The following is a 21,132-nucleotide window of genomic DNA, read 5'->3' as shown; positions in this document are numbered from 1 at the left end:
ATATTCCTTCTCCCAGGAAGACCCGATCAGGCTCGGAATCCCGGTTACAAGACATTTCGATAATGGTAAAACACGACCAGCAAAGCCACCCAGATGTGCCGACAAATCCCGATAGGAGCTGCACATATCTCGTTCTCAGGGCACACCGGATGAGCAAGACATCGGGTAGGCCAGCCCAGAGTTGCCCGTGGTAGCCCCGGACATCGCTCAGTTGGACCAACACTTAGAGAAGCACTGGCTCGGGGGGGTTAAATAAAGATGACACTTGAGCCGGCCGACCCAAGGGAAAGAAAAGGATAGGTGGCAAATGGTAAAACCAATGTTGGGCCTTCCTGGAGGAGTTTTATTCAAGGCGAACTTTCAAGGGGTTCCCATTATAACCTAACCGTGTAAGGAACACAAAATCAAGGAACATAACACCGGTATGACGGAAACTAGGGCGGCAAGAGTGGAACAAAACACCAGGCATAAGGCCGAGCCTTCCACCCTTTACCAAGTATATAGATGCATTAATTAAATAAGAGATATTGTGATATCCCAACAAATATACATGTTCCAACATGGAACAACTCCAATCTTTACCTGCAACTAACAACGCTATAAGAGGGGCTGAGCAAAGCGGTAACATAGCCAAACAACGGTTTGCTAGGACAAGGTGGGTTAGAGGTTTGACATGGCAAAATGGGAGGCATGATAAGCAAGTGGTAGGTATCGTAGCATAGGCATAGCAATAGAGCGGGCATCTAGCAAGCAAATATAGAAGTGATTTCGAGGGTATGGTCATCTTGCCTGAGATCCTGCAAGGAAGAAGAACGAGTCCATGAAGAAGACAAACGGACATAGTCGAACGGATCCTCACAAACACGACGTTACCGGATTACCGAGAAGTACACCGGAAAGAAAGCAAACAACATAGTAAACAACCAACACATGAACATGGCATGATGCACAATCAAGTATGATGCATGTCCGGTTTAATGAGGCATGGCATGGCAAAGTGCACAAACAACCCTACAAATTAAGTGGAGCTCAATATGCAACTCCGTTGCATATTCACGAATCACCACATTCAATTTATTTAGTTCGATCTCGTTTATGTACCCAACAATATTAAATGTTGTTAAACATGGCAAGAGGGTGAAGCAAATGAAAACTACCTATCTAGGCAAGTTTAAATGAGGCCAGAAGCAACGAACAACAATTCCGGTAAATCCCCATATGCATATATTAGGTTCGGTACTGTTCTGCCCTAAACACAATTTTAGAGTTATTAAACATGCAAAGTAAAGCCACCATGTTAAACTATGCATTTTTCTACCCCATTTACATATAAAGTTTATTAAATTTTGAGTTACGATTATTTAGTTATGAATTAAAGCATTTTAACATGGCATACGAGCAAATTAAGGCAAACATCATTTTAAACAGTTTAAACATGGATGGAAGTTGCATAATATGAAACTAGATGAAATTCTAGTCATGTTTCATATAGAGATCATTTTGATCCGGTGCACGGTTATTTAATTATGAGCAATGCAAGAAAATGGCATTTCTGTAATATGCATGCACTGGTTATTTTAGGAAATTCGCCGGACAGTAAAATAAAAACACACGGGCCGAAACTACTGGGTCTATCCCACAACACCGAGGGGAACTGTACCGGGCGTCCTCACCTCGGGCCTTCACAGGCTGGTGGGGAACGCAGCCCGCTAGCGAGCGGAGGCAGGCCGGCTCGCTCGGGCGGAGCTGGGCCGCGGAGCTGGGCCAGGGCGCTAGATGCGGCCTAGGCGCGAGACACAGTGGCTGGCCTGGCGCGCTAGTGGTGGAGCGAGACAACGTGAGGTAGGGAAAGCGACGAGGCTGCACCGAACGAGGTGGAGCAAGCTCGATGCAAGGGCACCGGCGACATCGCGATTCCGACGACGAAGGGCTCTAGGACGACGCGGCGGTGGCGGATCCGGGCGCGGGGAGCCCTTTCCCAGCCAGAACTGGCAGCTAGACGACGGGGTCGATGCGGAGCTTAGCATGGCGGCCATGGGGGTACCTGCGCAACCGGGACAGAGAGAGTGGGTGATCGTGAGAGAGAGAGGCAACCGAAGGGAGAGAGACCAGAGACGGCGAGGAGTGGCACAACCTGGTCTCCGGCAAGGAAGCCGGCTAGACGCGCAAGGCAGCAGCGGAGGGCGGCGATGTCGAGCAAGAGGAGGCCGGCGTGGGGCTTGACCACCGGTTGTAGTGGAGATCGAGCATGAGGGGCTCCTCAGAGCAGGAGGAAGGCGCGCGGAAAGGAGAGAACGGGGAGCTAGCGATGCTACGGGAGAGGTAGGCGCACGGGCAGAGGAGCTTTGGCTCCTGTAGGATTCGGGCGATGGCGGTGGTTGGACGGGAGGGGAAAACGAGGAGAAGGTGGTGGCTGTGATTCGTCTCGGGTCGAACTGGATCGGGATGATCTCGAGGGGGATTTCGAGTGGGTGGCGGCGGCGGACACGAGATGGATGGGACAGATCCCTAGGTTTTAGGGTTGCCCACTATTTATATTGCAAAGGGATTTAGGATAGAGGCTAACACGTCCATACGATCGCAATTGGACGGTCGCGAATAAAATAGTTAGGGAGTCCAAATAAGAAAACGGTCGGGATGGATGGGACAGATCCCTAGGTTTTAGGGTTGCCCACTATTTATATTGCAAAGGGATTTAGGATAGAGGCTAACACGTCCATACGATCGCAATTGGACGGTCGCGAATAAAATAGTTAGGGAGTCCAAATAAGAAAACGGTCGGGATGGATGGGACAGATCCCTAGGTTTTAGGGTTGCCCACTATTTATATTGCAAAGGGATTTAGGATAGAGGCTAACACGTCCATACGATCGCAATTGGACGGTCGCGAATAAAATAGTTAGGGAGTCCAAATAAGAAAACGGTCGGGATGGATGGGACAGATCCCTAGGTTTTAGGGTTGCCCACTATTTATATTGCAAAGGGATTTAGGATAGAGGCTAACACGTCCATACGATCGCAATTGGACGGTCGCGAATAAAATAGTTAGGGAGTCCAAATAAGAAAACGGTGATGTTTTGCAGACGTTTAGGGATGATGCGGATCCAACTGTGACGACTGTCCGGGTCGGGTCCGGGACAGCTTTCGGGCGCGGGCGAGGGGTTGATGCACTGTGCAAAGAGGGGTAGGCATGGGCCTAGGTGGACTGTGGAGAGCGGGTTGGTCTGAGAGTAGAGGGGAGAGATGCAGCCCGGCATGGTTTCCGGAGACCGAAAACGTCCGACGAAAAGACCGGCTATACTACCGCTATAGTTATCCGTTGGGGCATCAAACGGACTCCAAATGCGATGAAACTTGACAGACGGTCTATCTACACTATAATAAGACCGCACGCCAACTTTCAACCCATTCCGGGAACATTTTCCGGCCACTTATAAAAATACTATTTCGGACATGCCGCCGGCGCGTGCAAGTGTGTCTGGGCTCAGAACGGACAACGGACGGAACGAGGAGACCGGGACGGATGCAAGTTTCGAAAACATGATGATGCAAAGCGGATGATGACATGATGAAATGCAACACGCAAGCAAATGACATGGCAACGACAGCGAATAACTGGAAGACACCTGGCGCAACGGTCTCGGGGCGTCACACAACTCCTCTCCAACTTTCAGGTAGGACTAAACTTTCCACTACATCTAATGTCAAATAAACCCACATAAACCCTTAAAGATTTTCTGAAATTGTTGGATGGGTCTAAAACCCACCCCATATTTCAACAGACCACGCTCCAGAGCACCAAGCGCAAGTACAACCAGCTCACTTTTTTTGCGATGGTGAAGAAGCTATTCAGTAGTTGGATGTTCACCGCAGGGCGTTGCCATGACGGCATGGCTGCACCCTCACCCAGCGCGGGCAACCCAAGGAGAAGCGCGTCTGGGTCTAGTCCCGGCACAGACAGGTCAAGGTCATCCTCCCGCGACTCTGGTTCATCGACGGGGTTTTGCGCAAAAAAGCCGCACGCGTGTCGCCCCAAAACAGTGCACGTCACTGGCAGTGGACCCATCCATGCTGAATACGTACGCGCTCGAATAGAGTGACTGTATTTGAACCAAATAACAAGTTGAATGATAAAAAAAAGGTATTTCCAAAGGTGTAGCACTAAACTGCACGTTCGACGTAAGTTTTGTGACTACTGATGATATTATCTCAATGTTTTTAGTCTCTCAACTATCATCAAAGTTTAGATTTGGTCTCCTAACTTCAATACTATAAATTTGTGCTCACTCAATACATTCAAAAGTTTGTCCTCAGCGGTTTTTACCATGGTCTAGCAGGCATAGTCAGCATGAAAAAAGGACGAAAATTTTAAGAAAAGGGAAGTTGCAGTTTTCTACAGAACAGGTAGCTTGGCGGAGATCCCGTCAGGCTAATCCGCAGGGTTAGGAAGAAGATCCCGATGGTATCAGCTGGTCAAAGTCGTGGGACGTGGAGGAATCTTGGCATGCAGCCACAAGAGACGCATTTATACGCATCGATTATTAGGGGGTCGCTCGCTGTCAGTAGCTGTGTAACGGCTTACGCGTGCCTGAGTTTCCATATCCGCTGCTTTCACATGCTGCCCGCGTGCTGCGCAGTTCACACATGGGCATGGAAAGAGCCAAACAAAAAAGAAGTCTGCAAACCACGCTCCAATCCAAGCTAGTACGAACTGTAGTTGATTCTGGATATGAGCAGTATCCAAGTGGAGCTGGACGTGTGATCGATCGGGGGTCAAGGTCAACTATGGCACGTAGGAGATGGCGCCTGCCGCGCTGCGGAGTCGGCGTTCTCTGCCCCTGTTTATGAACTGAACGTTGGATTGTCTTATCTACGTACTAGAGAAGAACATGTGTGTATGTGCACGAGGCCCCTATTTCTGTATGTCATACAGCTGCAATCGGATAAGCGTTGGAACTTCAGCTTGACTTTGCCAGAGAGCTCCGAACAAGGCCATGCCAAATTCTGCGCTGATTTATAGAGGGAGCCTAGCCGGCATGGCATCGGTGGTTGTCAGCCTTAGCTGTGCAGTCCCGATTCAGATAGGCGCGCCTGGAAGCTGTCCGCCTTGTCATGACAAACAAGAGCGCTGCACTAAGCCCGGACAGAGACTTCCATTTCATGACGGCCTCGCTGTAGTAAGCTGCGTCACGACGCTCGATTAGTTTATGATTAGGACGTCTAAACAACGGCCCACTTGAACAGCAGCGTGACGTTCAGCCGTCGCCAGCTGAATGAATATTCATTCACATCATCGCTAGACACAATCGAGAAAACAACATCTAACTAAACTTCACATATACTAGTACTACTACTGATGACTGATAGCTGGAATAGTATATAGCAGAAAATTCAATGCATTAATAGCATCTAACCCGCACGGCGCGTCACTACTCCTATATAAATGCAAGTATGCAACCCTTGCCAGTCGCAAACTTGAAATACAGTCTCACACACACCACGGAAGGCGCGCGCGCGTCCATTCCAAGGGCAATGGCGCCGCACACCACGGAAGCGGACGCCGCCGCCGCCGCCGGCGACGAGGAGTCGGCGGTGGAGGCCGGCACGCTGCGCCACCGCCACAACGCCGCCAGGGCCGACGACGACGGCGAGATCAAAGGGAGCGCGCCGGCCGGGGAGGAGGGGGACGCGGAGGCGTCCGTGGAGCGGGCGTTCGAGGGCAGGCCGGTGCCGACGTGGCGGGAGCAGCTGACGCTCCGCGCCTTCGTGGTCAGCTTCTTCCTGGCCATCATGTTCAGCGTCATCGTGATGAAGCTCAACCTCACCACCGGCATCATCCCGTCGCTCAACGTCTCCGCGGGCCTCCTCGGCTTCTTCTTCGTCCGCCTCTGGACCTCCGCCATCGAGAGGATGGGGTTCCTCCGCCAGCCCTTCACGCGCCAGGAGAACACCGTCATCCAGACCTGCGTCGTCGCCGCCTACGACATCGCCTTCAGCGGTAAGCTCTTCAAGTCCAAACTCCCGCGACTCCTTTATTCCTTTTCGATTGACGAGTGAGCAGAGCCTCTGCTTTTTCACTAAGGGGAAGCAGAGGAAGCAGAGCTGTATCAAGTGCTGTTCTTGCTGCTACTCTCCGATGTATAGTACTACCAGTGGTAGTTACGAGGGATACTTTATTCAAGGCTTCTATCAATTCTTTCGCAATCAGGCGAAGTATATTTAAACGCCGAAGTTGCTACACTAAGGTGATATAGAAAGATGATGAAACCTACTGACTTGTCCATGGAAAACCTGCATATTTTAGTGATTTATAAGCGCTCTTATATTTCTTTACAAAGGGAGTACGGTTTAGTGATTCTTTATTGTCGCATCCCCTGATAAAACTGCATAAGAGTTCAACCATCTGCATACGAACATGTGCAAAGCAAAAATGCACAAAGTAAATCATGTGAAATGAAATAGCAGGCCTAAGATGGAAAAAGCAAATATTCAGTTGGAGGAGTTTTGTGGTTCTGAGTGAATAACATTAGGGCTATGGTAGGATGAAATTGGAAAAACAGCAAGAAATTTAGAAAAATCTTGAATATTCCATCATAATTTTTAGAAAATACAATAATTTGCAAAAGGACTGTAGCAACATACTTGATAATTACAGAATTCCATGGTTTTGCATAATATTTCTGATAGCTGCAAAAAATAATTCTAAGGGGGAATCTCGATGGTTTCGACACTAGAGAGACTACACATTTCTGGTTTGTATCTAGCTTGTTTATGTAAAGAAGACTTTTCACTAGTATGCTGATAGACTGGTTAATTGTGTATTCAAACTATCGTTATCACGTACTAGTAATCGCGGTCTCAGTATGGGACAGCCAAGTTGCCTATGACCTCATGCTGAAATAGTGATCTAGATGGTTTGACTCCATATCTACACGCATGGTTGAAATATACAAGAGAATTAATAGGTTGTGGCCCATGGATGTGATGTTGTAGACTTGACTTCAACGACTGTCCCTTTTTCCAGTCTTATTAGGCCCTTCCCCCTTTTTTTTTCTTGCGAGAATCTTGGGCTAGATTTCAAATATGACCTCTTCAGCAAAAAGGATAGAGATGTGTCTACGAAAAGAAGTATGGTTTCTTGGACTATTATCAATAACCAATGGCAAAACCTTTTGGCTGAGGCTTTCAAATTTGAACATTGAGAAGAACAAATAAATCTAGGGATATTCATTTGCTTGTTTGAACCTAAACTTTGGCTGAAAACATTTGATGGCTTTGACTACCTATAATCTGGGTTCTGTACATGGAGAAATGTGATATTCACTGCACTGGCTCATTCCAATTGATCAGGTGGATTTGGCAATTACTTGTTCGCCATGAGTGGAACCATCGCCAGCCAAGCAACAGAGGCTAACGATGCTCAGAATGTCAAGGACCCCCACATCGGGTGGATGATAGGGTTCCTCTTCCTCGTCAGTTTCGTTGGGCTATTTGCTCTTGTGCCCCTGAGAAAGGTAAATCTGCAGCCTGTTTCTGCATTCCTACTTATGTTCTTACATCATCCCTGCATACCCATCTACTAATCGTCTCAAATCACTTTCTGGTTCAGATCATGATCGTGGACTACAAGCTCACCTATCCAAGTGGCACCGCGACTGCATATCTTATCAACGGTTTCCACACGCCAGAGGGTGCAAAGCTTGCAAAGTAATCTAGTCGTCTGAATGTCACAGTGCTAGTATTCTCCTTGGTGATATATAGTTAGTGACAACATGATTATGGTATTTCAGGAAGCAAGTAAGGACATTGGGCAAGTTCTTTTCATTCAGCTTCCTCTGGGGCTTTTTCCAGTGGTTCTACACTGCTGGAGACGGCTGTGGGTTTCAGAACTTCCCTTCCTTGGGCCTTCAGGCCTACAAGAGCAGGTTGGATAATGCCTGTTTTCTTGGTCTGAATGTCTGAAACTTGCCTGAAGCCTTTTGTATCTATATGGAGATCTGAACTCATTGTCCAAACTGAACTTCACATTTCAAAATTTCAGGTTTTATTTCGATTTCTCCCCTACCTATGTTGGAGTCGGGATGATCTGCCCCCACATAGTGAACGTGTCTGTTCTACTGGGAGGCATCCTGTCGTGGGGTGTGATGTGGCCCTTGATACACAACAACAGAGGGAGTTGGTACTCGGCTGACCTCAAAGACAGCAGTCTCCATGGCCTCCAAGGTTACAGGGTAAAACAAACATCTACACATTTCATCATCTTTGATTTCAATTTGTTTGGCTGATTGGTGCCACTGATGCTGGTACTAATCAAGCAACCAATCCCAACTACTCTGCAGGTGTTCATATCCATCGCCATGATCCTCGGGGACGGCCTGTACAACTTCGTCAAGGTGCTCGTCCGCACGAGTGTCGCCTTCGCGGCGATGGCGAAGAAGAACAGCACCATCCCGGTCTCGGACGTGGGCGGCGCCAAGGCCACCGGCGAGCCTGTATCGTTCGACGAGCAGCGTCGCACCGAGCAATTCATGAAGGACCAGATCCCCAAGTCGGTGGCGTATGCGGGGTATGCCGCCGTCGCCGCGGTGTCGATCGCCACCCTACCCCAGATCTTCCCGGACCTCAAGTGGTACTACATCCTGGTGGCGTATGTCTTCGCGCCCGTGCTCGCCTTCTGCAACGCCTACGGGACAGGCCTCACCGACTGGTCCCTCGCCTCCACCTACGGCAAGCTCGCCATCTTCATCTTCGGCGCGTGGGCGGGCGCCCCGCACGGCGGCGTGCTCGTCGGCCTCGCCGCCTGCGGCGTCATGATGAGCATCGTGTCCACCGCCGCCGACCTCATGCAGGACTTCAAGACGGGCTACCTCACGCTCGCGTCGCCCAGGTCCATGTTCATCAGCCAGATCATCGGCACCGGCATGGGCTGCGTCATCGCGCCCTGCGTCTTCTGGCTCTTCTACAAGGCCTTCGACGACATCGGCATCAGCGGCAGCGAGTACCCCGCGCCCTACGCCATCGTCTACCGCAACATGGCCATACTCGGCGTCGACGGCTTCTCCTCGCTCCCCAAGCACTGCCTCACGCTCTGCTACGTCTTCTTCGCCGGCGCCATCCTCATCAACCTCGTCAGGGACTTGGTGCCCGCCAAGGTCGCCAAGCTCATCCCGCTGCCCATGGCCATGGCCATACCCTTCTACATCGGCTCCTACTTCGCCATCGACATGTTCGTCGGCACCGTCATCGTCTTCGTGTGGGGGATCGTGAACAAGGCCAAGGCCGACGCGTTTGCGCCGGCGGTCGCCTCGGGGTTGATCTGCGGTGACGGCATTTGGACGCTGCCGCAGTCGATCCTCGCTCTTGCAAAGGTGAAGCCACCGATTTGCATGAAGTTTCTATCGAGATCCGTCAATGCCAACGTGGATGCCTACCTAGGAAATTAAGTCAGTGCCTGTGCGGCAGTTCTCCTTTCCTTGGAAAAAAAGGAAGGCCTCCCTGTCTATAGTTTGAAGTTACACATTCTGTACTGTATCATCATCCTATAATCACGATTGTATATGGCTTGTTACGTATGGTGATTTTGTAGCTAATGTATGTAAGCTTTAAGGTTGTGCTTATTAAGTGGCTATAGGGATGTAATGGGCTAATGGCAAACAAGGGGCGTCTACAAGTAAGTCCCGTTTGGTTAGCTTTAGCTAGCTCCATAGTTCATTTCTCTAAAGAAAAAACAAAACCAAATTTTAAACTGTTCGATTGTTGGTGGGACTGCTCCTTAAACGATTGACATCCCTAAATGGCTACCCCTCGGCTGATGAACTGTGAGAAGCAAATGACAAACTCGGTCTGTGCTGCTCGTGGTTTTCTCCTACCGAATTGAATGTGTGGGCCAGGCAGGCGTCCTGTACTCGTACACAATCGCACCCATATGGTATCGTTGTGTAGGCGTACACACTTGAGACCAACGGTGTGTTTGACTACGGGAGAAGTACATCCGAATCTCAACACCATCCGGTGGTGGCTAGATACCCGGTAGAAACCAATTCCACTCGAAATGTCACTCTCAGCGAGCTCCATAAATTATACCGATCAATCCTCGTATGCCGACTCTTTAAAGTGCCATTTTTAGCCAAAATCGTCATATTAATAGTTATTATGCCGATATGGCCAATCTGATGACTCTGCTAAAGTTGCTCTTGGAGATTTGCTTTCCTTGTCCAAGATTATAACATCTACCGCTTTTTGCACTGAACGCTCTTTATCTTCGGTCCGTTATCTGATGATAGTGGACTGATAGTGGAGCGCGGCCAAAGTTTGATCGTATGGAAAAGGTATACTACCGTAACAACCAGTGCACACTGACCCTGTAATCGCCCGGGGCCGATTTACGGATGCCGGTGAGCCGTCGAAATCAACCGGCACCTACGCAAAACGTACACGCATATACGACGATCAATAGAAACGGATGCGTACACGCGTGCCGTGCGCCCGTTACCTCTTTCGCTCTGTCGCGTGTTCGGTCGCCGTATGCGCGCGCTGTCTCTACCTTCTTTCTCATGGATCGATTCTGCTGGTACATGATGCGCATGTTCTCTTCTCTCGCCGTTTATGAGCCAGGGTGGCAATGGCATGCCTAACTTAATTCCTGTTTGATTCCCTCCTGCTGCTTATTAGTTAGCTGCCAAATTGCCTCCAAAATATAGCTCGCTGGCAAATATGGAACGCATGCATGTAATTAACATGGTTGATTTGTCTATGCAATGTGGATACTCCTATATGGAGTAGTACGCTACTGCACACCCGTATTTGGAAGCATTTTACTTCCTCATTGATTAGGATATATCTCGCTTGATTAACTCCTTGTTTATGTGTAGCTATATAGGTGCGTCACTCCCTTGCTATGCGCTCGTTAAATATACGTCGTCCAGGGATTTTCCTATCGATCGGCTCGATCTTGCTTCCACTACTCGATCCATTGAAACGATGGTGAAGACGAGGGTCGGTGCCGTCCGGCCGTGGGCGCTTCTCGCTCTTGCTCTCCTCCTCATCGCCGGCAGCTGCGTGGAGGCGGCGGACGAGCAGGCGGCGAACGGCGGTGGCAGGAGGAGGAGGACGCATCGACGTTCCGCGGCGGCGGTCGCGGACATGATGGTGCCCATCACCTTCCTCAACGCCTCCGTCGAGAAGGGCGCCGGTATGTCCACTCCAAGTCCAAGCATGGTTCTGTGAATCACTGCTCGTTTCTTCTTGTTCATCTGCTCCTCTTTTTTAATTTTGGCGGGGGACTTCTGCTCCTTTTCGGTGTGTACTATGGGAAATGGTATCTGATCTGCTTGATCGATTCAGCTGATAGCTAGCGAGTGAAAAAATTTAGGCATATGTAGAGTGTAGTGGACAATTTGGTCAGCTAGATTATCAAGAATTGTCTGCGAAATTCTGGCGCCGGTCGGTAGTTTCATATGTCTATGAGCAATTGGAATCCAGTGGCGTTCGACAATACATGCATGCATTCTTCATCTTTTCTCTTGTGCTTCTTGCGCTCGAGATCGGTCCCGTGCGTCTTCAGCGTGCACTCAGATCCAGCTGCCGGGGCCCCTTCTCTGCCTCCTTCTCTCCTTCGCCGCGGCTGGCTGGTCACCATGTTCATAGCACATATTAAGATAATCCCTAAAAAAATCTGATCAAAATTCGAAACATACATCAAGAAGCAAAAAAAGAGAAATCTGTTATGAATAGTTGCGAATGGTTCTTTGTATACTATTCACATATGAGTTTCTCTTTTTTGCTTCTTGGTGTATGTTTCGAATTTTGATCTGAATTTTTTAGAGATTATCTTAATATGTGTTATGTGACTTGTCTTCCTTCTCCTCATCGTCAACATCGAAGCAAACCAGACCAATGCGTCGAATCCTCTCCTTTCCCTCATCCTCACACACCGCTCCTCCGGCAAGCTCAAGAGGCGGCCAGCCGATGCTGCAAGGCCGGGCCAAGGTGCTGCAACACGCCCGCACACTGCTTCAAGGGAAGAGAGAGGCGGCGGCGAGGTGTTTGTCAAACATCCCATGTTGCAAAGGCACGAGTCTGCGAGCTCGCCAGCTTGCTATGTCATCAACGTTTTTGAAATCATCGGTGTTGTGGCGGTGTGGGTGTTGCGAGCTCGCTGGGTTGCAACTTCATCGTTGGTTTCAGAAACATCACTGATGTTGCGGAGACACGCGTCCAAAAGAGAATGCATGAGGCGAATTGCTACTCAGCTGATGTTTCTGAAATATGGCCAACGTTGCAACTGTTTTTGTGAAGGAAGGATGAGCGAGATGAGGGATACACTGCGGGCCATTTGATCGTGGCTGATTTGATGGTCAAAGAGGCGTTGGATAATTAAAAGTTATCACCCGGCCGATGCGTAGTAGGACCCAAATAAAATGTTGAGGATGTAGAAGGTTGGTCTAGGCAGGGTTCTAGCTTCCATTCCACGGCACAGCCCACAAACCCCCTCCCAATTTTTTCATTTTCCCTTTTCACCAAAAATGGAAAGTGGTGGTCAGTTCGATTCGTTACTTACTTGCCGCGGAGTTGTCATTTTTTCCTCCTGTGGTTTCGACAAAAGCGGTGGCGATCCGTTAGCCTAGCCACAAATGTGATCGTTTTGAGCAATTTACTCTGCCGGAATCAAGCCTAGCTAGCTAAGAATTTTGAGTGGTATTGGTATATGCTATTGAACTGTTTCTGACGTCTGCACAGTATTGATTTACTTTAAATCATGTGCAACACACCGAGACTAATTTGCTATCTACGATTGCAGTGTGTATGGATGGGACGCCGGCCGCTTACCACCTGGACCCGGGCTCCGGGGCAGGGAGCAAGAGCTGGATCGTCAACCTCGAGGTACCCAGCGGGCGCACTTATACAGTGGTGCATACATGATTTTACCTGATCCTTGGTGCATCGTAAGTGCAGGGAGGCGGGTGGTGCAACAACGCGAGGACGTGCAGGTTCCGGACAAGGACTCACCATGGCTCCTCCAACTTCATGGAGCGGCAGATCGCCTTCACCGGCATCATGAGCGCCAGTCCCGCCGAGAATCCTGGTCCGTCTCAAGTCTCAACTCCAAAAGCAAAGATGGTTTGCATGATTAATCTCGGGCAAACGAGGCCATCGACGACATGTGCATTTTTCATGCAGATTTCTACAACTGGAACCGGGTGAAGATCCGCTACTGCGACAGCGCCTCCTTCGCCGGCGACACCTTCGACAAGGTGCATATTAATTCCTTAGACGCAACAATGTGTCAGCTCTTCATGCATCGATCCGTGGTGGCATCATCACCACTGTAAATATGTTGCAGGGTACCGGGCTCTACTTCCGGGGGCAGCGGATTTGGGAGGAAGCCATCCAGCACCTCCTCTCCATCGGGATGGCGTCGGCCGACCGGGCGCTTCTCACGGGCTGCTCCGCCGGTGGGCTGGCGGCGATACTCCACTGCGACCAGTTCGGCGCCTTCTTCGCCGGCCGAAGCACCACCGTCAAGTGCCTCGCCGACGCAGGCCTCTTCCTCGACGCGTACGTCTACCTATTTACCTATATCGCTGATTCACCGTCACTCTCACGGGTCTCACCCAGTTGATGGACTGTTTGCGTGCAGCGTTGATGTTTCCGGGGGCCGCAGCTTGAGATCTTACTACGGCGACATTGTAGCCATGCAGGGAGTGGCTCCAAACCTTCCGCCCACCTGCACCGATCACCTCGACGCCACCTCGGTGCGTGCGTGCTTCATTTACTTGTTAATTTGCGTGCAAGAAAGATCATTCGTGAGTGACTCTCTTCTGTCTACTGATCCTAGCTACCTTGCTGTTTCTTTTGCATGCACGTCTGCAGTGCTTCTTCCCTCAGAATATAATCGACAGCATCAAGACCCCCATCTTCTTGCTCAACGCAGCCTACGACGTCTGGCAGGTAACTAAATGTTTGCACGCAGGAATGACTTATCTTAAGGTGGGAGTAACTAATTTGCACAAGGAGGTAGCAAATTTGACGGAAACTTAATCAGATTGAGGAAAGCCTGGCCCCAAGCAAAGCCGACCCCAGCCGCGCCTGGCGAGCCTGCAAGTTCAACCGCTCGGCCTGCAACGCGTCTCAGATAAACTTCCTGCAAGGTAAAAGAACAATTCATACTTGCGATATCTAATCCAACTTGCCACTCAAAACCTAATTTACCGATTGAGCAACTAGCATGAAAGCCGTTGCGCGGGCTAGCATGAGAGGCAAAACACAATACTCCTTGACGATCTGGACAACTACTGAGTCGTGAGTAACTAATTTTGTTCACACATGCAGGTTTCAGAGATCAGATGGTGGCATCCGTGAGAGGCTTCTCCGGTTCCAAGAGCAACGGGCTCTTCATAAACTCGTGTTTCGCCCACTGCCAGTCCGAACTGCCGGCCACCTGGAATGGCACCCCTGCCATTCAGAACAAGGTAGAATACGTCAAGTCTCATCAGCATTAACACATTCGTTAACAGTTTTCATGTAAATTTTGTGGTCGTTGCAAATACAGAGGATCGCGAAATCTGTCGGCGATTGGTACTTTGGCCGGGCCGAAGTGAAGGCGATCGATTGCCCATACCCTTGCGACAACACATGCCGCAACATCATATAAGAAGATCTTGCAAGCAAGGGCCGATTCGAACCTCACGATTAGGATTTAGAACTCGAGGCAAGTATTTGTTAGTTTTTCATAGAGACTTCACTTCAGGCCGGATGATATGTCTTTGTGTATGATGTAATTATGAAGGTCTCCTCAGAATAAACTTGTTAAATGTAATAGAAATAAAAGATGAGGCTGAGAGAGGGGATAGGGGAGAGAAAAAATACCCACAATTTTTCAATGGGCAAAGACCCCCACCTCCCTAAACTTAAGGACATCTCCAACGGCAACCCACAAATTTTCTCACGCATCTGTCCGCGGACCGGGAGGGGAGGAACCAGTCCACGGATGCGGAAGGACGTCATCCAATCGTAGCCGCATACATTTTGACAACAATTCGAACTAACCAGGTGAAAATCGTTCAAACCGGGCGGATTTCATCCAAGTTCGGATTTAATTTACATGAACGGTCGATATTTCGATCATTTTACTAAAAACTAAAAAAATACTAAACCCTGTATCGGACGACCACCTCGTAAGCGTGGTTGTTCTGCCGCACCATGGTCGGCATCTGAGCCGTTGTCGTCGTTCCTCCAGCAGCGCGAGGATGCCAGAGGGCCACAACAGCCTTGCCCCGCGGCCGCCTGACCACCTCTTGTTGCGTCGTGCGAAGGGCCACCTTTTCCACTGCCGAAGGCGCCCTTGCCCCTGTCGGCGTTGGCGGAGCTGTCGCTAAACGACCACTCCTCGCCGATCTTGGAGAGCTCGCCGTCAAGGCGGCGCAAGCACCTGGCGGCCGTCTCAGCGGTGGTGATGGAGCGGTCGAGCGCCCACGCCATGGAGAGGTCCGGGTCCTTACGGACCCATTCCGGCGCCACGTCCATCTTGGCGAAAGCGGAGCGGCGAGTGGCATTGTGCCAGTCGTACCTCGCCTGCTGCCACGCCACGCGCTCGGCCTAGGATACTACGGCATGAGAGCTGGAGGCACCACCATAACCACCGCCTCCGACGGTGGACGATGGAGGCATTCTGCGCCGTTACCTTGATGAAGGCATCGTTCTGTAACTACTGTCGACCCACTCGTGCCGCTCCGGGGGAAACCCTAGGATCTGGTTTTCTAGATCGGACGATGGCGGCACTGCAATGTCATTTCTCTATTGGGAGCATCGTTTGTGGAGCAGCGCTGGAAGTCAGAGGTAGGAGGTGGAGCGGCTTCATCTTGCACGGAGCTTCGGTGGAGATGTCAAGTCATGCCTGACCGACGGGTGTTACGCTTTGTCATGCCTAGTTGGCAGGTGCTACACACGACCCTTTGTCATGCCTGGTTGGTAGATGCTACGCACGACAAATCTTCCACAGACTTCAAGCTGTGTCGGCTGGTGGTACTTGGCGGCGTGGTGCTAAGGTGTAACGGCGGCTACCGCGGCGTGCTCAGCAATTCGCCCGCAGGGGGTGCTGATGTTGGACGCCGTGGTGGCGTCAGCGGCAGCTAGACCTACAGCTCTGAGGATGGAGGGGCGGCAGTTGGCGGCGGCGGCCTCTGAGAGAGCGTCGGACCGGTGTGTGCCCCATCCCGGACAAGTGGCTTGGTTGGGGCCTCGGGTCTTATATGTTAGGCTTGGCTGCAAGGTCTGTGATATTAGGCCTGGACTATCAGCATCCCTTCATTAACTGGATAGGAGTAACGACAGACGTTGCCTAGACCGTGACTCAGACTTACTGTTGTATTTCTTTGTAAGGTCTTTTGTGAATAATTAATAAAATGGCTGCATGCATCGCCCAAATGCAGAGACCGGGGGTCTTCCTCCTGGTGAAATCCTGTTCAAAGTGTCACAATGTCACAATATCTAGTTCAAAGTGAAATTAGACAACATAATTATAAAATCTCAACTTTTTATAATGTGAAAATGCTTCTAGACGAATCAGCACACATCCTAGCTATTACTCCCTCTGTAAACTAATATAAGAGCGTTTAGATCACTATTTTAGTACTCTAAACGCTCTTATATTAGTTTACATAGGGAGTATAAAAGTATTAATACTACGCTCGAACAGCTTCTGCCTTTTCAAATTAAAAGAACTGGAGGGAGTGCTAAGCTCTAGCAATTGGTTGTAGTTACAATTGTACAGTTATAAAACCTAGCCAAGAGGCTGTACATTTTAGAAATACAGGCGCACTTATATTACAAATTTACGAGAGGCTGCTAACCTCTGAGCGAACAAAATAATTGACATCTTTCAACCAAACAAGGACAAATCTAGATGTCTACGTCAAAACTAAAAAGGACCAAGATGCTCACTTTGTCCGGGGCTCCAGGCCTTCTCAATCTGTACCGAGCTGCTCAATCTTCACAGTTGACTCAGGAGGGTTCTGCTCAGCCCACACAGCTGCATCCTGGTACCCAAGCTCGTACAATTTATCGAGAACTTCATCTTCAGCAGGTTCCAGAGCCCAGTTAAACAGCTGGAATTCGTTCAAGAGCACCGAGGGCAAGTTTTAGAACAAAACCATGGACAGTTGCAAGAACTTGTACATTTGAATTTCTGCTACCTGTCGGGGAGTTGCTCTGTTCTCCGGATTGCAGTCTGGACTAATACCAATCCCTTGGAGTCCTAGTCTGCCAGCTGGGAAAGCGCAGATTCGAACCTACAGTAACAGCCATACCAGTCAGTGATGAGCATTGTGTTAAACCAAAATGTGGTCTGAATACTACAGTAGACTGGTTCCACCAGTGGACAGTGAATGGTGCTGAAAACAGAGTAACAGAATGTACAAACAAAAGCCTCAGCTCGCAAGTGAGGACGAATATCAGGCAAACTTATGCCCGTGCTCTCATATGAAGGAGGAGAAGCGCTTGTGTGAAAGGCACAAAATATAGATAGTATTTGAGTTAAGTATGGTTACGAGTATAAAGGAGTATAAACAAGTGTATTTGAGAAAGAATATGCAAAGAACAATACTGTGAGTTAAACACATGTAGCAACATCCTTTCAATGGCAGGTCATCAAACAGAAGGAGAGATGTCTTCATCGTTGGGAGAAAGGAAGAAAATTCCTCCCAGAAGAACTAAATGAAGACAAGGCTCCAGATAATTGTGTATCTAAAAGTACCCTAAATTCCAAAAATTATAGCATGCACGACACTAACAATGCTTATGACCACGTTAATGTTTTAGGAACAGCAAAAGGAAGTTGTAGATATACTGTTTCAGAAGCAGAAGTGGGTGGCATAAACAATGTAAGGCCCCCGTCAACGCACAGCCTGTTACGGAATAAAGTCGCAGGCCTGGGGGCTAAGTATCTGAAACAAGAACAAAAAAAAATTGTCTTTTCATTAAGCAAAATATAACTAAATAGTAAATACACAAATCCAGTGTTAGGAAAGGTTAGCATGATACTCACCCAGGAATAAACGAAGATGTAATAATTGCACTAATGACGTCTTCCTTGGAGTCAAACTGGTCGACCAGTAAGCCCCTAGGCCTCCAGGACAACTGAGTAATAGCAACTGTATGAGAAGAACATCAGTTTTCTGAAAATGACTAAGCTAAGTTGCCAGAGATCAAAATAGCAGAAAATGCACATAGACAATATGAAGATACAACACTTGTATAGTATAAAGAGCTTGCCACGGATCCTTCCGTTGCAACTGATATGCAGATCATCTGGGAGAAACTTTTCTAGAACATCCTTGAGTACAGCCTGCACAACAAGGGCACGGGATTACATGGTGAAAACCTGTAAAAGTTCACCAGCTAATACAAGTAAGAACTAGTGCTTGGACATAATATCTTTGATCTTCAGCTTTTTTTTAAGGGCGTATAACAAGATGGCAGGTTATTCATCACCCTTTTATGCCACTACTTTGCTTGTAGATGAAAACATGAACTTAATCTTGAGTTAGTACAGCAAACACCAAACAAACCAAAATTTGAAAAATGAGATAATCTATAATACTACAACACATTCCCAACTCAGTTGGAAAATTATTCATAAATAAGCCATGACTCGCATAGTTTTGCCTATAATTTACACGCAGGTACTCGAGTCAAGAGTTGGCATCCGGCAACCAATGATATATGACAAATATAACTTGAAGAGCTAAATTTTCATAGCTCAGTAGGTTTTGATTTTTTTTACTAGATTTTTTTTACAGAACCAAGAGCTCAAGGATTAAAACAGTGTATGCATACATAGTAAACAAACAGGCGTTCCACATCGTTTCTGTCACAGTCCATTTTAGTCACCAAAATTCATGGTAACTCATGTCTCATGGTCATGCACTGCTGATGCTACCGATTCAGTTTTGCAGCATCTTAATCTTTTTAATAATCAATTCATAATGTTGCACTTCAACAGATAAACACCACAAAACAGAACAATGCAAGGGATTCATAAAGAAAACACAACTCATCAATTCAGAGGAAAATACTTCACTGCAAGCATTTTTCCAGGTCATTTGCTCCCTTACCTTACCATAATTTATCCATACAGCACTCAGTAAGTCAGTATACTTAAACATATACTCCCTGCGTTCCAAAATATGTGTCGTGGGACAGAGGGAGTAATTTACAAAAATAAACAAAAGACATACCCCAAGGCGAAAGGCAGTCCCTTTACTCCGGCAGTCTTCAGCTAGAATCTTGGTCACCTGAAGAGCCTCTTGCATTGTCTTCCCGGATGCAATCACTGCACAGATTATGGCACCAGCTGATGAGCCAGCTAACGGAGTTCTTTCCTAATGCATATGCCAAAAAGGGAAAAGAAATAATCTATAAGAAGGTTTCTACAATAGACGAATATAAGTGTGGAATTAAGTCACATTCACATATAAGTGATGAGCACGCAGGTATATTAGTTCCCATGCATAACCACGCATGCCCTGCCACCACCTAGTACAAAGTAGCATGAGATCAAGACACAGCCAAGCTACATGTATTTTAACCCAAAAGGTGCTCAATTGCTTGTCGGCACCAGGCACAACAATGGCTGAAATCACAATTTGTCCGAGCTATACAGTACAGAAAGTATGGATGCACATGAGGATATGGCGATGAGGTGGGGGATAAAGATGCGTACTGTGATGTAGCCTTTGTCGAGGAGGCACTGCGCGACGCCGAGGTGGTAGGGGAAGAGAAGCCCGGCGGCTGAGAAGCTGAACCCGGGGCTCGCTGTCGCCACCTCCCGCCGCTGCCGCTGCCGCTCCGCCTCCACGTCCTCCGGGCGCTGCTCCCACAACACCCCCTCCCTCTGCTCCACCTCCTCCACCGGCGCCGCCCCCCTCCCCGCGCGGATGAACAGCGCACTCAGACCCAGGAACAGCTCCCCCGTTCTCACCGCAATCGACTTCTTCTCGCTCTCGGCCTGCGGCGGCGGCTCGGGGTCGCGGCGCGCGGCGGCGCGGGCGAGCAGGAGGCGGAAGCGCGACGCTCGTGCGGAGGAGGAAGCCGAGGGCGGAGGGGGAGAGGTGTGGGACGGCGAGGGTTTGGGCGGGGGGCCGGAGGCGGAGGAGGAGAAGGCGAGGAGGGAGGCCATGAGGTCTCGTCGGCGGCCGACGAGAAGGCCGCGTGCGCTCGCCCGAAGCATACGGTGCTGCGTAAGCTTGGATTCTTCTATGTCGTCGTTTTGTGCGTGGATATCACACAATTTTTCTTTAGATTAGAAAAGATGAGATTTGTTTTCTTTTGACGCACGTTACCTCAGTGAAATTCAGAAGACACGGATATTATGATGTTCTTGCGGCATGAACCCTAGATTTTATTTTTTGGCACGCGGCAGATTAATCCGAGTTTTGTGCCACACACGGCTGCCAGTTGCGGCCAAACTCTAATTTTTTTAGCAAAAAAGATCAAAATTTATATTAATCAAAGACCACAAATAGTGGGATACAATTTGGATCATGTGATTGGTTAAGCCTCGCTCTTATAAAGGGATCATGCCTAAGGGGATGAATGACACTTCCATTGTTCTCATCCCGAAGGTGGATAACCCGAAGAGGCTAACTGAGTTTCGTCTAATAAGCCTATGCAATGTCATATATAAGGTGGTGTCAAAGTGTTTGGTGAATCGACTGAGACCTATTTTGGATAATATTATCTCTCCTCAACAAAGTGCATTTGTCCCTGGAAGGATGATTACAGATAATGCACTAATTGCCTTTGAGTGTTTCCACTTTATTCAGCAGGAGAAAGACCCTAGCAAAAGCTTCTGTGCATATAAGCTGGATTTATCAAAAGCTTATGACAGGGTGGACTGGATCTTCTTGGAGCGAATGATGAAAAAGATGGGCTTCGCTCGCCGATGGGTGGACTGGATTATGGCTTGTGTCACCTCGGTGAGATATACAGTGAAATTCAATGGAACCCTCTTGGAATCATTTGCACCGTCACGCGGGCTACGGCAAGGTGATCCTTTGTCCCCGTTTTTGTTCCTGTTTGTGGCTGATGGTCTACCTACATTGTTGAATGATGGAGAGCAAAGAGGGGATTATA

At 48.8% G+C, this 21,132-nt stretch overlaps 3 protein-coding genes across 3 annotated transcripts; 2 read left to right on the top strand and 1 right to left on the bottom strand.

Annotated features, from left to right (window-relative positions):
* The first annotated feature begins 5,455 nt into the window (after positions 1-5,455).
* LOC125539096 (probable metal-nicotianamine transporter YSL12) lies at positions 5,456-9,617 on the top strand. Its single transcript, XM_048702464.1, has 6 exons — positions 5,456-5,998; positions 7,351-7,514; positions 7,610-7,707; positions 7,791-7,925; positions 8,042-8,231; positions 8,340-9,617. Exons 1-6 carry the CDS (start codon positions 5,533-5,535, stop codon positions 9,441-9,443), a joined length of 2,157 nt encoding a protein of 718 aa, XP_048558421.1. The 5' UTR covers positions 5,456-5,532; the 3' UTR covers positions 9,444-9,617.
* A 994-nt stretch (positions 9,618-10,611) lies between these two features.
* On the top strand, positions 10,612-14,840 carry LOC125539097 (pectin acetylesterase 3-like). Its single transcript, XM_048702465.1, has 10 exons — positions 10,612-11,191; positions 12,800-12,882; positions 12,955-13,084; positions 13,180-13,253; positions 13,343-13,557; positions 13,640-13,754; positions 13,873-13,950; positions 14,045-14,150; positions 14,332-14,471; positions 14,552-14,840. The coding sequence occupies exons 1-10, from the start codon at positions 10,864-10,866 to the stop codon at positions 14,651-14,653; spliced, it is 1,371 nt and encodes a 456-aa protein (XP_048558422.1). The 5' UTR covers positions 10,612-10,863; the 3' UTR covers positions 14,654-14,840.
* A 1,840-nt stretch (positions 14,841-16,680) lies between these two features.
* LOC125539098 (patatin-like phospholipase domain-containing protein 4) lies at positions 16,681-20,279 on the bottom strand. The gene is made up of 7 exons (XM_048702466.1): positions 19,721-20,279; positions 19,236-19,379; positions 18,271-18,343; positions 18,044-18,149; positions 17,846-17,942; positions 17,193-17,288; positions 16,681-17,105 (listed from the first exon to the last, which is right to left on the bottom strand). The coding sequence occupies exons 1-7, from the start codon at positions 20,225-20,227 to the stop codon at positions 16,965-16,967; spliced, it is 1,164 nt and encodes a 387-aa protein (XP_048558423.1). The 5' UTR covers positions 20,228-20,279; the 3' UTR covers positions 16,681-16,964.
* Positions 20,280-21,132: the final 853 nt, after the last annotated feature.

Source organism: Triticum urartu, chromosome 2 (genome assembly GCF_003073215.2).
Source record: "Triticum urartu cultivar G1812 chromosome 2, Tu2.1, whole genome shotgun sequence".
NCBI lineage: Eukaryota > Viridiplantae > Streptophyta > Magnoliopsida > Poales > Poaceae > Triticum > Triticum urartu.
The sequence above is the reverse complement of the archived record's forward strand: the minus strand, read 5'-3'. Positions and strand labels throughout refer to the sequence as shown.